The sequence below is a fragment of the Leopardus geoffroyi genome, chromosome B4 (assembly GCF_018350155.1).
Source record: "Leopardus geoffroyi isolate Oge1 chromosome B4, O.geoffroyi_Oge1_pat1.0, whole genome shotgun sequence".
Classification (NCBI taxonomy): Eukaryota; Metazoa; Chordata; class Mammalia; order Carnivora; family Felidae; genus Leopardus; species Leopardus geoffroyi.
In genome coordinates this window covers 16,028,389-16,046,225 of record NC_059341.1, presented here as the reverse complement: position 1 = coordinate 16,046,225, position 17,837 = coordinate 16,028,389, and the positions used below count along the sequence as shown (strand labels likewise).

At 42.2% G+C, this 17,837-nt stretch overlaps 1 protein-coding gene across 1 annotated transcript in view; it reads left to right on the top strand.

Moving 5' to 3' along the window:
• Window positions 1–17,837, top strand: part of ST8SIA6 (ST8 alpha-N-acetyl-neuraminide alpha-2,8-sialyltransferase 6) — a 150,001-nt gene that overhangs the window by 104,652 nt on the left and 27,512 nt on the right. The window contains exon 4 of the mRNA XM_045463406.1: window positions 1,099–1,185. Coding sequence (XP_045319362.1) covers window positions 1,099–1,185 — 87 coding nt within the window. The remainder of the gene's footprint in view (window positions 1–1,098; window positions 1,186–17,837) is intronic.

The window sequence follows — 17,837 nt, the reverse complement described above, 5'->3', positions numbered from 1 at the left end:
AGAATCCTAAGCAGGCTCCAGGCTCTGAGCTGTCAGCACAGAGTCCATCGCGGGGCTTGAACTCACAGACTGCGAGATCATGACCTGAGCCGAAGCCGGACGCTCAACTGACTGAGCCACCCAGGTGCCCCTATTTTTGATTTATTTTGAAGAGAGAGATACCCATAAGATAGGCCACGTTCAAGGGGAGAGGAGTTGTCAGAAGGTTGATGACCTTCTCCACCTGTAACAAATACCTCTTTCAGAGCTAAGCCTTAGGGGGTCTGCATTTTGCTGGATGGGGATGGGGGAGTGATTTCTGACAGGATTTTCCACAGCCCTGTCCATTCTCCACCCACCTATCACACACACTCTATCTCCTTACTGCAGAGCCTTGATCTCAAGTAGCAGGGAAATAATGACTAAGATATTCATTGAAAGAACTTTAAGGGGTTTTTTTTTCACTCAAAGGGATACTTGCATTTTAAATGATAACCCTTAAAGACTAAATAGGCTATTCTAGGATTAAAGGAATTAATACTTAATAATGGAATTTTGGATAGAGGGAGATTTACTGGGGACTGGAATCCTGCAAAACTATACCGCTGAGCCTATAGATATTTTATGCTAATATACATCTCTCTTAACTTAGTTTCATCTGTTTTTTTACTATTCACAGTTAAAATTTAAGATAATTATTTTAAGGAAATTTTGTCTATATATCCCAAGGTATATCGGTCAACTTAGAGTATAAAAAAAGGATAAACCATGTATTTATGGGAAACATCTATAAGATATACTGGTCAGTGAGTTACAGCAAAATGAAATGGCTATAAAATATGAGTGTGCGTTGGGGTGCAGTCATGGTTTATTTGTAATTCTAGACTTACATGCAAATTACACATTCCTACATCAACATAATAATTCTTTCCAAATTTCCAATTTCCTAGGCTTTTGGAAATGGGTATGATATTTAGTTATTTCTACATTACCTTATTTCAGAAAATATTTAGAGAGTTAAAGTGAGTAGATTGTAATAATGTCCTTTGGGACACTTAATACATTTGTTTAGCAATATGTGAGATCTCCGTTTTCTAATTTCACCAATTTGACTTTTAGGTGTTTAGAGAGTGACTATCTTCCGATTATCAGAAATATACAGAGCTGCCCGTGGAGACGACAAGAAGAAGAATACGAGAATTTTAGGTAAGACGTTTCTTCATCAATATTATGAGGTTAAAAAATGTCTTGTATATTTGCTTTGTGAGGGAAATAACGTGTTGTTAGAAAGAAGAGTAGAAAGGGTCAGCTGACCACCAGATTGATTTAATTCTAAGACCCCCCCACCCCGCCCCGAGGCACGTTGGCACTCTGCCCCCGTCTCCCTATTTAGAAATTTTAATTCTTTTATTGGAATTAATTAATTACAAAAATCCTGAATTCAGAAAGAAAATTTTGTTGGACTCTTTATGATATTTTAGAAGACATGGCTTCTTTTTTAGAGCATTTGCGTTGGTATTTATTTATTTTGTGTATCTGATTCATATAACCACATATATAACAGGATAGCATTAGTGAATGTTTGGAAAACGTAGGTCGGGGGGAGCCTGGGTGGCTCAGTCGGTTAAGCATCCGACTCCGGCTCAGGTCATGATCTCACGGTCTGTGAGTTCAAGCCCCGCGTTGGGCTCGGTGCTGACAGCTCAGAGGCTGGAGCCTGTTTCAGATTCTGTGTCTCCCTCTCTCTCTGACTCTCCCCCGTTCATGCTGTATCTCTCCCTGTCTCAAAAATAAATAAACGTTAAAAAAAAAAAAAAAAGAAAACGTAGAGGGAAAATGTCTTCCAAGGTGCCATTGCTTCAGAACAAAAACTGCACTCCTTTCTGTGTTTTCCCCTCCAGTTTCCTTGTTAGCTTTTTTTCTTTTAATTTAATATTTATTCAGTTTTGAGAGACAGAGAGCAAGCAGGGGTGGGTCAGAGAGAGAGACACACACAGAATCCGAGGCAGGCTCCACGCTCCGAGCTGTCAGCATAGAGCCTGAAGCGGGGTTTGAACTCATGAACTGTGAGATTATGACCTGAGCCGAAGTCAGACACCCAACTGACTGAGCCACCCAGGCGCCCCATCCTTGTTAGCTTTTTAACACGAGCAACATTCAGGAGTGTGAGTTGCTCCAGCTAATAACCGAGAGAGGAACTCAAACTGACAAGACCAGGTTATCAGTGGGTGATTATAGGGCTTTCCTGCCCTTGGATAACTTGGAGCCACTTAACACAGAAATAAATGTGTTTATTTATCAAACCACTGTGCTGCCGGGGGCGCATGATCCTTACGTGGGACCCTTTACTCCCAGTTGTCCGGCCCACCCCGGCCAGTTGTCTCTGGGCTGGCCTGGTCCTCCTTTGTCCTCCTGGTCCTTCTTTGCCCGCATTCTGATTGTTCGCTGTGCATGCAACACAGGTTTTCTTTGGTGCCAAGTTATTTTGTCATGTTACAATCCAGAAATATGTTTGTATCTTCACTGGTTCATGTTTTCAGACTTGAAGCCTTGAGTGTTTTGAAGACCTTCTTAAAGAGATAGATTATTTTCCCTGGAGATTCTCTTTTATTTAAAAGTTGGGTTTTTTGTTTTTTTTTTTTTTTTGATTTATTTTTGAGAGAGGGAGTGTGTGTGTGTGTGTGAGCAGGAGAAGGGCAGGCAGAGAGAGAGGGAGACACAGAATCTGAAGCAGGCTCCAGGCTCCGAGCTGTCAGCACAGAGCCCAATGCGGGGCTCAAATCCACGAACCATGAGATCATGACCTGAGCCCAAGTCAGACACTTAACTGACTAAGCCACCCAGGTGCCCCTCCCCGGAGATTCTCTTAAGAAGTTTCTGCTCCTTGGCTTGCTTTCTATGGGAAGGCAGCTCTGTCTACTTACACAGCCCTGTGGTTCAGCCTGTCCCACCTTCAGTCACTTTATGCCCAGGTCATTGGACCAACTGCCTTTTATTCTGCTGCCAGTCTGAGAGGGGTTGTGGCCAGCTCCACTGCATGAAAGAGTAACTTCCTGATTGTGTTAGAGCTCAGAGTGAGTGAATATTTTCCCTCTGTTGGGTAGACTCCTGGATGTCATTGACTTCCTGTAGGATACCATTAAGCATCTTTCCTAACTGACATTTCAGGGCGAGGGGCTAGATAAAGGGATTCTCCTGTATTTAGTTTCCAGGATATTTTATGCTACATAGTCTGATATAGAATGAACGTGTCCCCTCAAAAGTCATAAATTGAAAGCCTAATTCCCCACATGATGGTATTTGGAAGTAGAGCCTTTGGGATATGATTAGGTTCTGAGGGTTGAGCCCTCATGAATGGGACTAAGGACCTTATAAGAGGTCTCAGCCTGCCCTTATGCCCCTTCCACTATGTGTGGACACGGCAAGAAGATGGCCATCTAAGAACCAGAAAGTGGGCTCTCAATCTGCTGGCACCTTGAGCTTGGATTTCCCAGCCTGCAGAACTCTGAAAATACACTTCTGTTGTTTATCACACATCCAGCGGATACTGGTCTGCTATGGCAGCTGAAACGGACTAGGACACAGTCCTACTCAAGACTAGACTTGAGAGATTCCCGTGACCAGGAGACCAGATAGAAAGTTAACCTGGACAGTTGTAACTTAAATGATCACAGGGTCAATGAGTGGCAGAAGAGTCTGGTTTAGAGAGACTTTTCTACCTGTGCAGAAGAGACAAAAAAGGAAGAGGGAGATATTGAGGTATTGAGGTATTAAAGATTAGTCCAAAATGGTCAGCTGGAGAGACTGATGAGAAGTGACACCGGTCACAAAGCAGTGGGGAGAGGAACTTCTCCTTCCAGCTGTGACGTTGCCTTCGCTTGAACCTCCCACAGATAATGCAAGGAAAACAAAGTATACTAAACAAAGAGCGCTGTTTGAGGGCACTAGTGAGCTACCAAGGCAGGGAGAATTGTCAGAACTAAAATCCAGAAGAAGAAGGAAGCCAAGGGAAGTGAGCCCTGCGTTTGAGGCCACTTTTCCTCACAAGAAACTTGCTGAATGCAAAAGCGAGAGCATGGCTGACCGGCAGAGAAGCTGGGCCGAGCTTCCGACAATCCGTAGAAAAGACCAGTCCTCTAAAGGAGCGAAGCCCAGATTTGAATCATTTCCGCCCTCGATTGGATTTGGATCTACCCTAAGCCCAGATGTCTGATAGAAACCAAAGCAAGTCCTCTCTAGAAGAAGGTAGCCTCATTCTGGGCCTTAAATAACCTGTGCAAATTTTCACACATCTAGCCCAGTTAAAAAAGTAATTCTCTTCAAAGGTTTTTTTTTCTTTTTTTTCCTTTTTTCTTTCTTTTTCTTTTTTTTTTTTATGATAAAAATCAAGAGTCTTCCAATCCAAAGCCGCTTGAGAGTCGCTGCTGCAAATGATGCCAATAGAAGCTGTGGAAATAGAGGAAATGCAGACAGAATGACCATTTCCCCCTTAGTACCATCTTAGTATAAAAAGCACATCACGTGCTTGACGAGCATGACTCCCCACGGCCTGTCTATCCCTCCAGGACCAATTTACGTAAACAGCTGGGACTATAACACTTACTGTTTGTTGTCATGGGAGAGAAGAGTCACAGTGACATTTATTCATCTGCTTGAATATTTATCATATTGTAATGTTCTTTTTATGGGCATATTTATAAACTAAATTATGCACATCCTCAACAGAAGTCTGTGCAATTAAGTAATAATAAGCTGCCCACTTTCCGAAAGTTTTGCTAATACAGCTGGCCAAATCTGGGGAGTTTCGGGCTTATTTGTAAAACTGGTAGTGTAGAAACACCTCCTTTTATTAACGATGGACGATTGCCCATTTGCTATATGTGAGCATTTTACACCAAATTGAAAAAAAGTGAAATGTGACCCTTAGAAAGGTGATAGCGTAATTTTAAAAGGGATTCTAAAAGGTGCATTCAATTATGATGAATATGAGCAAATGAATATATTCTAAATTCACCTCCAGACTGATTGTTGAAACTCCCAACTGTTGACACGAAGGGGCTGTTGGGAAATCATGGGACTTCTCTGGCCACGTGGTCTAAAAATAAGATGGTTTTTAAGAGTTATTTTCCTTTTCTTTTTCTTTTTTTTAAGGTTTATTTTATTTTTGGGAAAGGAAGAGAGAGAGAGAGAGAGAACAAGCCAGGGAGGGGCAAAGAGAAAAAAATAGAGAATCTCAAACAGGCTCCGCACTGCCAGCACGGAGCCCGACGTAGGGCTCAAACTCACAAACCGTGAGATCATGACCTGAGCCAAAATGAAGAGTTGACGCTTAACTGACTGAGCCACCCAGGCACGCCTAAGTGTTATTTTCCTTAAATAAATATGCCACCTAATAGCAGGAGGGATGCATTTTGCTAATCAACCAATATCTGTTTGGGGTTTGCTATTTAAAGCTCAGTAGACCCCCTCAGCCTGGTTCAGTGCAGGGCACAAAGTAGGACCTCAATAAACACATTTCAGATGAATGGACACATGAAAGTACACAAGAAAAACACAAGAAATTGTGGTCAGTTCGGAAAGATAAAAAATAAAACTAGGAATACTTAACGATCAGCATCTAACTGAGTGATTTATACAAATTCCGTAATATATCCATGCACAGTCGGTGTGGATATAATTTCTTGAAACATTTGCAGAAAGAGACGGGACTTGAGCCGTGACTAAGAGGCTTAGACTTAGACGAATAGAAAGGGGAGGGGTCCTGAGTAACCAGGAGTAAACATCAGTCAGTTTCAGGACCAGCTTCACTGGAGCAGAGAATTGTACTAAAGGGGTACTTGGGAGGGACGCCTGGGTGGCTCAGTGGGTTAAACATCCGACTTCAGCTCAGGTCATGGTCTCACAGTTTGTGAGTTCAAGCCCCGCAGTGAGCTTGCTGCTGTCAGTGCTTCGGATCCTCTGTCCCCACCCCCCCTCTGCCCCTCCCCACCTTCAAAAATAAATACATGTTAAAAGAAATCAAAACTAAAGGGTACTTGGGATAAAGGGAAACCTGCAGGTAAACACACACAGCTCTGATGATCTGAGTAGAGCCCACACACTTCCTGTAGACACCCCAGAACCCCGTGGAGGTATCCTTAGCAAGGGTATCACATGCTGAATTAATTATTTTAAGGAAAGTATCTGCTCAGAAAAATGTCATGTGAATTGGAGTCTCAGCAGCGAGTGAATAGACTGAAGGAAGAAAGCCATACCATTGCCAGGGGCTGGCTGTAGGATGATGCACATCTAGAACATCAGTGGTGGTTATAAAACTATCAAGGAAGGGACGCTCGACAGTGGTCTCTTTGGCAGCATGGTGTGCCTTATTTAGCTTTTGTGTCCCCAGTGCCCATCGCAAAGAGGGAACCCAGTAAATGGGTGCAGTAGACATGACAGAAAAATTGGCAGGACTTGCTTGCTTATTGATTCCTGGGTTTCAAATCAAGGAAGCAAAAGAGAATTGAAGACAAATGTGAAATGTTGAGACCGTTTGATTGGGATAATAGCCACGCTAGTGCAAAGCAGAAAGATTTCAGAGGGAGATTGCTTTTGAGAAGACAACGCCATAGTGAGCAGGCTGTGTTTGAGCAGATGCTGAGACAGCCAGATGCAGAAGACATCTCTTTCGTGTAAATGTTAAGCGAAATTGGACTCTTCTGAAGAAGAAAGGTCAGCGTAGTGTAAAGCTGGCTCGTGTAAGAAACGTGGCCCTCTCTGGTAGGGAGTGGCAGAATGTATTCAAAGTGCCGACAGGAAAAAATCTGCAGCCAAGAATATTCCATCCAGCAGTGCTGTCATTCAGAACAGAAGGAGAGATAAAGAGTTTCCTAGACAAATAAAAGTTAAAGGAATTCATGACCATTAACGAGCCCTACAAGAAATATTAAAGGGGACTCTTTGAGTGGGAAGGAAAGAGGGAAGTAGGAGGCATGAAAACAGTAAGAACAACTGTATCCATAAAAATCAGTCAAGGGATGATAAAAGGATCTAAATATGAACACCCAATACTTAAAATGTGAGGAGAGAGGAGTAAAGGGTGGGTTCAAACATAAGTGACCGTCACCTTAATCCAGACTGCTATGTACAGAACATGTTACACACGAGCCAAATGGTAAGCCCAAATCAAAAATGAGTAACAAATATGCAAAAAATAAAGAGAAAGGAGTACAAGTCTATCACTAAAGAAAGCTAACCATAAAACAAGTAACAGAATGGCAATAAACACATACTTTGTGTTTCAATAATTACCTTGAATGTAAATGCCCCAATCAAGAGGCATAGGGTGACGGAACAGACAGAAAAAGACCCACCTATGTGCTGCGTACAAGAGACTCTTTTCAGACTCATTTCAGACTTGGGGGTTTTATTGCTTGTTTCGTCTTCCCTGTAAGTGTGATTACCATAAGTCCCCCCACGGCCCTACTGCAAATTTATCCCTCCCTGTCCTCTGGACATCCTCCATTTCAGGTATGAGTGGCGTTTCTGTGAGATCCCAGTTGACCCTAAAGAGGGATTTAATAAGCAAGAGTCGAAGGTGTCCTACCTTCTGTTTTTCTCTTGCCATCTCATTTAATTTACATAGAGCTGCACAAAGTTAAGAATGTTGAGCTGTCTGCCTTCTGCTTTTAAATTTTTTAAATTGTTTTAACATTTATTTATTTACTTATTATTTTTTTAATATGAAATTTATTGTCAAATTGGTTTTCATACAACACCCAGCGCTCATCCCAACAGGTGCCGTCCTCAGTGCCCATCACCCACTTTGCCCCCTCCCACCCCCCATCAACTCTCAGTTTATTCTCAGTTTTTAAGAGTCTCTTATGGTTTGCCTCCCTCCCTCTCTAATTTTTTTTTTCCTTCACTTCCCCCATGATCTTCTGTTAAGTTTCTCAGGATCCACATAAGAGTGAAAACATACGGTATCTGTCTTTCTCTTCCTGACTTATTTCACTTAGCATAACACTCTCCAGTTCCATCCACGTGGCTACAAAAGGCCACATTTCATTCCTTCTCATTGCCAAGTAGTATTCCATTGTGTATATAAACCACAATTTCTTTATCCATTCATCAGTTGATGGACATTTAGGCTCTTTCCATAATTTGGCTATTGTTGAAAGTGCTGCTATAAACATTGGGGTACAAGCGCCCCTATGCATCAGCACTCCTTTATCCCTTGGGTAAATTCCTAGCAGCGCTATTGCTGGGTCATAGGGTAGATCTATTTTTAATTTTCTGAGGAACCCCCACACTGTTTTCCAGAGTGGCTGCACCAGTTTGCATTCCCACCAACAGCGCAAGAGGGTTCCCGTTTCTCCACATCCTTGCCAGCATCTATAGTCTTCTGATTTGTTCATTTTAGCCAATCTGACCGGCATGAGGTGGTATCTCAGTGTGGTTTTGATTTGTATTTCCCTGATGAGGAGTGACATTGAGCATCTTTTCATGTGTCTGTTGGCCATCTGGATGTCTTCTTTAGAGAAGTGTCTATTCATGTCTTCTGCCCATTTCTTCCCTGGATTATTTTTTTTTCGGGTGTGGAGTTTGGTGTGTTCTTTATAGATTTTGGATACTAGCCCTTTGTCCAATATATCATTTGCAAATATCTTTTCCCATTCCGTCGGTCGCCTTTTAGTTTTGTTGATTGCTTCCTTTGCGGTGCAGAAGCTTTTTATTTTCATGAGGTCTCAATAGTTCATTTTTGCTTTTAATTCCCTTGCCTTTGGAGATGTATCAAGTAAGAAATTGCTGTGGCTGAGGTCAGAGAGGTTTCTTCCTGCTTTCTCCTGTAGGGTTTTGATGGTTTCCTGTCTCACATTCAGGTCCTTCATCCATTTTGAGTTTATTTTTATGAATGGTGTAAGAAAGTGGTCTAGTTTCATCCTTCTGCATGTTGCTGTCCAGTTTTCCCAGCACCATTTGTTAAAGAGACTGTCCTTTTTCCATTGGATGTTCTTTCCTGCTTTGTCAAAGATTAGTTGGCCATACTTTTGTGGGTCTAGTTCTGGAGTCTCTATTCTATTCCATTGGTCTATGTGTCTGTTTTTGTGCCCATACCATGCTGTCTTGATGATTACAGCTTTGTAGTAGAGGCTAAAGTCTGGGACTGTGATGCCTCCTGCTTTGGTTTATTTTTCAATATTACTTTGGCTATTCGGGGTCTTTTGTGGTTCCATACAAATTTTAGGATTGCTTGTTCTAGCTTTGAGAAGAATGCTGGTGCAATTTTGATTGGGATTGCATTGCATGTGTAGACTGCTTTGGGTAGTATTGACATTTTAAGTATTCTTCCAATTCATGAACACGGAATGTTTTCCCATTTCTTTGTGTCTTCTTCAATTTCCTTGATAAACTTTCTATAGTTTTCAGCATAAAGATCTTTTACATCTTTGGTTAGATTTGTCCCTAGGTATTTTATGATTCTTGGTGCAATTGTGAATGGGATCAGTTTCTTTATTTGTCTTTCTGTTGCTTCATTATCAGTGTATAAGAATGCAACTGATTTCTGTACATTGATTTTGTATCCTGCAACTTTGCTGAATTCATGTATCAGTTCTAGCAGACTTTTGGTGGAGTCTATTGGGTTTTTCGTGTATAGTATCGTATCACCTGCCAAAAGTAAAAGCTTGACTTCATCTTTGCCAATTTTGATGCCTTTGATTTCCTTTTGTTGTCTGATTGCTGATGCTAGAACTTCCAGCACATTTATTTATTTTTGAGAGACAGAGACAGAGCATGAGCAGGGGAGGAGCAGAGAGAGAGAGGGAGACACAGAATCTGAAGCAGGATCCAGGCTCGGGGCTGTCAGCACAGAGCCTTTTGCCTGCCTCGAACTCAAAAGCCACGAGACCTGACCTGAGCTGAAGTCGGACGCTTAACTGGCTGAGCCACCCAGGCGCCCCTGCTTTCTGCTCTTAAAATCAATGGAGTCTCCTATTACCCACTGCAGTTCCCCCACCCCCCGCCCCAAAGCAGGAGCTGATAACACATATAATAGATTTGCAGAAAATCGAACCTGGGTTTCAGTTTGAGGAATTATTACTCTTTGCATTCTCTCCCTCATATTTTTAGAAACTGGTGGATGGATAATCATCTGCTTCAGCAGGATACTCAGATTATTTGAGAATCATACCAAGGTCCTCAAATTTAAATTAAACATGATATGAAGTGCTCCCTACATTTCTTTCTCCAGTTCCTCTAGGTGACCCTCGAAAACTCCTTTGCAAAGCTCTGGGAACTTCTGGTAAGCAGGTTTGTTCCCAGCAGAAGATCTCTGAGCTTCAATAATTAGTCTTGGATTCCCTAGGAACTTGCGTGGTAATTACCACATTAGCTTTCATGAATTGTCTTCTTACTTAAAAGGACTGTATTCATTTGTGTAATCAAGTATGGAAAACTAATAGGTACGCAAAGGAACAGGGCTTGATTTTCACTTGACTGTCCTTTTTACCCCCACAAACACTCATGGTGTCATTTACTATTATTTTGTTTTCGGTTTCTTCTGGATCCTGTAATACCCTTTGATTTCTTTAAACGTCCCTGGGTTTCATGGCTGTGAGTTTGCAGCCACAATGACTGAACGTTATCAGTCACATGTTTGCTGAAAACTCAGTGGCAGAGAACAGTGCTATTATGTAAATGCACACGTTTTTTTGAAGACTCATGCCAATGAGATACCTTTCAGATGACTTGTAAAACAGGTATTTTTGTACCTGATTACTTTGTTACAGAGATCTGTCACATGGTAGCAATTTTATTAAAAATGGAATTATCCACTCCGGTTTGATTAGATTAAATTTTCTTGAAAGTTACTGCTTTGCCTTCCTTGTGCAGGATTTATAAGAAAAGGTTGCAATGTTGTATCAGTAGATTGATTGAGTTTTATAAAACATCAGCCAGTGTGCTGCTTTTCCTTAGAAAAGTTCCTTGGAAAAACTAGAGCGACGCTGTTAATTTACATGCCTTATATCACAAATGTTAATATTTTCTTAGTACATGACGATTACGTGACCAAAACAGTGTCATTTAATGAGTTAGCTCTGTGAAAGGACAGAAATTCTGTGGATAAACAGACGGATAAGCTCATCAATGGGTTTCGAGAAATCATAGAACTGAGCAACCAGACTTCGTTTAACCAACGAAGTTTCCAGCCAGTTTCTGAAATATTCCTCCAAAAGCATGCTTATGGTTTGATTTTGGCTAGTATTTCATGAGAGCTTACACTTTTTTTCCCCCCATTTAGTTAACATTTACTGAACGTTATTATGCCCCAGGCTTTTTGTTTTGTAGCACAGATTTCTTGGAGAGAAGCAGGAATCATCTCTGGTAGGGGGTGCTTTTGATTATACAAGACCATGTTCATTTTTCCGAGCCACCGTTCCCCTCGTCCTCATACCCCTTAAATGTGTGCTGTTTATGATTCATACAGGGTGACTGTGATGACAGCTCAAAGAAACACACATTTTACTTTTTTTTCAATGTAAGAAGATGTGTGCACTTTGTGAGAGGTGTTTTGGGTCAGTTGTCAGATTGAAAAAGCTCCGTTTCCTCGTTCCCTCTGCATCGGGAACATTTTTCTCTGTTAATATCCTGTCACATCATCTTCTATTTGTCACACCATACAGCATGCCCGTGCATTTAGAGAAGCCACAAAAACCACACTGTGTCATTACACCTGCCGTATTTAATAATAGCGACTGGCTCTTGTGCATTTAGGGAGTCCTTCCTGTCTTAGTTTTCAGAATATAAAGTTTGCCGTGAAAATGCATCAGACCCACATGAGGTTTACTGATCTTTTAAATTTCACTTGGAAATTTATCTCTCAAGTTGTACTCAGTATTAAGTGTATTGCTTTATGAAGCTGTGTCAGATAAGCCTCCTTTCAGGCTGCCTAGCCTTTCAAACCCTGCTGACACTGCTTGCAGTGTCCTCATTGGTCCCTTACTTTGTTCTAACCCTGGTACCGATGTCCCAGTGTATAGACATTTCTCCAGTGTCTCAACATTGCTCCTTGACTCAGAGTTCAAGTTTCTCTTGGTTCCCTGTCATTTATTTTGATAATCATACTCTTTTATACTTTATTTTATCTCGGTTTAGTTCTTATATCCTACTCAAATACATGGGCTGATCTTTCCTAAGCATCAAAGTATCAGTGCACGTGTTAGCTAATAAGAGAAAAACTCAATCATCTGAGTTGCTGGTTGAATTTCGTCTTCATTTACTCTCTTCCTTAGCCTGAAACTTGTATTGATTCCATATTGAACACTGGATCACACATCCTGTTGGATTTGTCGATGCCTGCCAGGTTATGAAGCACCATTTTGAGAGGGTTGGGGTAGAGCTAGGATGAACCTTCGGCACAATGGCAAAGTAGGTGAAGCATTCTTTCATTGTACATTTCATATCTATTTCCAAATGCATTGAGCCTCCACTTTGTCTCAGCTGCCTGGGTTTTCCCCACTTCCCTTTTTTTGGATACTTTGTAAAGCTTCTTCTTTTGCTTCTCTCTCTCTCTCTCTCTCTCTCTTTTTTTAATGTTTGTTTATTTTTGACAGAGAGAGACAGAGCACTAGCGGGGGAGGGGCAGAGAAGGAGGGAGACACAGAATTTGGAGCAGACCCCAGGCTCTGAGCCATCATCACAGAGCCGGATGTGGGTCTTAAACTCACAAGCCGTGAAATCATGACCTGAACCGAAGTTGATGCTTAACCAACTGAGCCACCCAGGTGCCCCTTTTTGCTTCTCTCTTATTTCTCCATCCAATGCCTCAGGGATTCAGAGGCACTGTGCAATGGCACGTTTCCATGTTTCCAAATGTTTTCTCCTTTATCCTTCCTTAAAACTCTAGTTTCTCTTTGAGAGATCTCCACTGAAATGTCATGTACTAATTCATGTTAAGATGTGAATGATCAGTGGATGGGCTTTTCTGAACCCCATTCCCTCTATCCTGTATCTAACTGGATTCATTAAGGGTGATCACTGATGTCTGATTCTCTAATTCCAAATGTATAGGCCATTGCATCTTCCTCATTTTGCAAGAGAGCCAGGGATTTGGAGATAAAATTCCTCTGTGTGATTAGTGTCATGAATTAATCTGAACCAGGGGTAACTATCAATACCCCCATCATACTTTTCAGTGTGATGCCAGCCTGATAATCACACGGACTAAGAGCAGATGCCCTCTGGTCTCTGGAATTTTTCCCAGTGCTCTGGGCAGCTAGTTCAATCTCATGGACAGCTCTATTTTAATTTACATACAGGCATGTTGTTAAAAAGAAGTACTATCTGTTTGAAGCCCTTCATTCTTCTGATCTGTCGGGGCTGAAACGGAATGCTTTAATGCCTTTAGAAACCCTGTAAGTCACTGGAATTCTTAGATCATTGTGTTTTTAATGATACAAACTATTCCTTTCGTTTGAGACATAGATTCATCATGGGCCAGTTGATTCTAAAATGACAGTATTTTAGCATGGCATCCCGATTTTCTTTTTCACTTCCCTTCTTACACCAAAACTTTCTCCTCCAAAAGGCATTTCCCATTCCCATTTTGCTCAATCTCTCACTTCTTATCAACATTCTGAAATTTCAGACCATTCCTTATGCCTTGGAAGATTCTCATGCTTGGTTTCCGTGTCACTCGTCCTTCCTCCTCTCCCTATCAGTCCACCCTTTTCGGAATTTCTCTCTAAGAACGTGGGAATCCTTGCTGGCGCATGGCAGGCACTCCAGGACTGGCTGTGGTTGGGTGCAATCTGTTTGCCTCATAGTTGCCTCTCCTGTGGACCATTGCAATGACCTGCACCCTGGTCCTCATCCACCTTGCTGGTATCCTTCCCATCCATTCTCTGTGCAATGGCCAGATGGATTCTTCTGAATGGAAATTAGACAATGGTCTATGGTCGCAACTGGCTTCTGCCACTCCCACCACTGCCGCAAACAATTTGGAATCTGCTGGTGGCTTTTTTTTTTTTTTTATTATATTGCTTTCAAAACAAACATTGAACGAACTCCCTCAAGGCCCTGTGCTGTGGGCCACTACCCACTTCTCCAGCCTCACTGCACGCCACACCTTTATTGTTCCACTTTTGTTGGTCTTTTTCTTCATCAAATGTACTCTGTGCTCCAGCCATAGAGCCTTTATGGAGCACCCTCCCTTCTGCCTCCCTGACCTCCCTGAGTGAATATGTGCTCATCTTTCAGATCCCAAATCAGTCATCCCTTCTTTGAGAAGGCCTTCCCTGAACAGCCTGATTAGGTCAGTGCTGCTGTCTGGTAATTGCAAATTTCTCCTTCAAAACACTGATCGCTAGTATGAATTTCCATTTTGTGTGGGTGATTACTTAATAGACCTGGCTAATCTGTCATCACATGTTTTATAAAGTGCAAAGTAATGATCAGAGCGTATTTTCATTGGGAGGAACCAAGAGTCTTTCTAGATGGTTCTAAAAATGGGTCAGGAACTAGGGGTTGGGAAGCACAGACTGGTTTCTGAGCTCGAAAGCCCGGGCTCAGCCTTAGGTTGGCCCCACACATCTTATCATTGACCTTTCCTGTTTGTTTTCCATAGTCTTTCATTTCATTTTCACTTTGGTCTCCCCTATAAATGGCTGAGTCCCCACTGGAATATCTTTTTTTTTTTTTTTAGTTTATTTCTATTTATTTTGAGAGAGAGAGAGAGAGAGAGAGAGAGAAAGCAAGGGAGGAGCAGAGAGAGAGGGAGACAGAACACCAAACAGGCTCCACACTGTCAGCACAGAGCCCGATGCAGGGCTTGGACTCAAAAACTGTGAGATCATGACCTGAGCTGAAACCAAGAGTCCTACCCTTAACTCACTGAGCCACCCAGGTGCCCCCCATTAGAAAATCTTGAAGGCACCTTTCACAGGAGGCCTTTGAGTAATTTATTTGTGACATCATCACTAACACTCTCTGGCTAAGCCACTTCTCCTGGGCGGTCTCTTGATTGGTAAGAGATAATACCTTCCTCAGGGAGTTTTTATGAATATTGCATATGTAAAACATTTAATACAGAGTTTGTTATATGTTAAAGTCTCAATACATGAGAGCTATTACTGTTTTCAGTTTAACATCATCTTTCTAGCTTACAATTAATATTTCACTATAAATAGTTTAAACTTTTGTCATTTGTCGTAAATATAGCACGTCTATGAGTTGCAATAAAAGCGCTGATAGTTTCACTTCCGATCCTCTGCCTAGGGAAACATGTAAACATTTCTAAGCCTCAGTTTTGCTTTTGTGATGCATTTCATGCGGATTATCCCATGCCGTTTGATAAGGGCCAGCATTTCCTATTTAGTTTGTTCTGTTTCAATGTTCTTTCATCTTTTCATTGATGGAAAGTAGGTCACACAGAGCAGGAGATACTAAGCTTCAACTTTCTAGGTTATAATCTTTCTGTGCATTATTTGCAATAGAAAAGGATGGACTTTTGTAGGCACAGCCTATGGCTTGCCTCCCTCTCTTTGGTAATGTGGTAGCATCCTCTCATGTCTAACCAGGAATGACTCTGAGTTGCCTGAAAATGAATCAGCCTGATGACAGGCAGAGCAAAGAGTTCCACATTCTGCCCTTTCTCCAGATGATTTAGCCCCCCATTGGGCCAGAATAAGGGCTGTCAAGCTCAGAGTAGGACTGGAGGATTTTATCTGTTGTGTGACGCCTGGGGGCAGAGATTAAAAGTCAGGATGTGGAGGAAAGCCAGAAACAGCAAGAAAATAAGTATAGAGTTCCCAGAGGCCAGGCAGAAACAGAAGCTGAGTTTGGGGCTGAAGCCAAAAGAGCAGAAGAGAGTAGATTGCACAGGGAGCCACGAGTGCCGTCCTGGATGGGCGCCTGAGATGTGGGTTGGCCTTCGGTGGCTTTCTAGGAGCACTTAGGGCTCATTTGTGCATTTGAATCAGGCTCATTAAATGGCTGTGGGCTGAACCGGCCTCTTACCTGTCCTTCTAACAATCCAGGACTGGAGACTCCCATCCTTAGCCCAGAAGGAGCCCTTTGTGGTACGCGTGCGTCACTTTTCACTGAATCATACAATTAGGTTTTGGCTTAGTAAGTTAAAAATTATGAAATAATGAGACCTTTTTAGGAAAGAAAGTGGTGTAAACCTAATATACTGAACACACTTCCTCAGGAGATGCTTCACAGAATAACATGTTAGTGCACTTATGCGTAAGATTGAGTCCCATTATCATGATACAACTCTGTTTTCACAGGGTTCAGAAAATTAATTCAGGATCTTAAATATGTTGCCAGACAAAATCTGAAACAAACAAAAAGGTTTCTTACTCTCCCTTTTTCTCCCCTTCAAAATATCTGACCAAGTGGCAGTATAAATTCTGTCAATAAAGGTTTCGTATAAATGAGTCCTTGACATTCTCTTCACGCATGGCACATGAAGGGCAGTGACCTGGATTTTTTTCTGTCTTTTTTTTTAGTTTTTGGTCTGCAGAGTAAAATATATTCAGAAATCTGAACATTCATCTTAGCAGTTGATTTCGTATTTTTAGAACTTGTGTTTTCCACACTTACGTAATTCGCAATTGACTTTAAACCTAATAATTTTTTTTTTTAATTTTTTTTTTCAACGTTTATTTATTTTTGGGACAGAGAGAGACAGAGCATGAACAGGGGAGGGTCAGAGAGAGAGGGAGACACAGAATCGGAAACAGGCTCCAGGCTCTGAGCCATCAGCCCAGAGCCTGACGCGGGGCTCGAACTCCTGGACCGCGAGATCGTGACCTGGCTGAAGTCGGACGCTTAACCAACTGTGCCACCCAGGCGCCCCAAACCTAATAATTTTAAAAAGGCAGGGGACAGTCATGTGACCCGGAGCAGAAGCAGGGGCCGGGAAGGGGGCAGTCAGGCCACAGCTTTGCCCTCATGCAGAAGGGCATCTGAAGCCAGCCAGGTGCTTGAATGTCTCTCCTCCTTTCAGAGACTTCTCAGCCCTGCTTTTTCACAGTCTAACTTCTAGATTTAACTCCAGTTCTCCCTGGGCAGTGTGATTCCATTTCCCCTTAATGAGCCAGCCTTAGTATGAATAGAACCGATCAAAGGTCACCACTTTGTTATGAAAAGGCCAGTGCCCTCCCTGAGTCAGGGAAGCCACGCCCCTTCTCCCGGTGGCCTGTGTCAGAAACCCTTGACACTTGTCCTTCAGTCTATTTCCAGGCAACCACAAAACTGTAACAACTCTACATCCCAAGTGTGTTTCAAACTGATCTGCTTTCCTCTGTTCTCTATCCCTACTCTGATCTGAGTCACTGAGATGGTTCCTTTTCTGTGTCCCCTCGCCTCGGCTTTAGTGTCCAGCTCGTTCATCAAATGCTAATCTAGGTGTTTCTGTGAAGGTACTTTATCCGTGGGGTTGACATCTACCATCAGTTGACTTTAGGTAAAGGAGATTACCCACCATCAGGTGGGCAGACCTGACTCAATCAGTTGATATCCTTAAGGGCAACAACAGGTTTCCCAGAAAAGAAATTCTGCTTCAAGACTGCAACATCAACTCTTGCCTGAATGGCTAGCCTGGCTCCTGCCCTACAGATTTTTCGACTGGCTAGCCCCACAATTGTGTGGGCCAATCCCTGAAAATAAGCTTCTTTAGATAGATACATAGATAGATAGATAGCTACATCCATCCATACATACACTGATAGACTACTGCTTCTGTTTCTTGGGAGAGCCCTAACTGATATAGCTGCTCTAATTATCTTTTAACTGTTGCCTAGTTGTCTCTTAACTGGTGTTCTGGTTATCTGTTGTTGCTCTAGAATTTGTTGGATCGTCCCAGTGGCTGG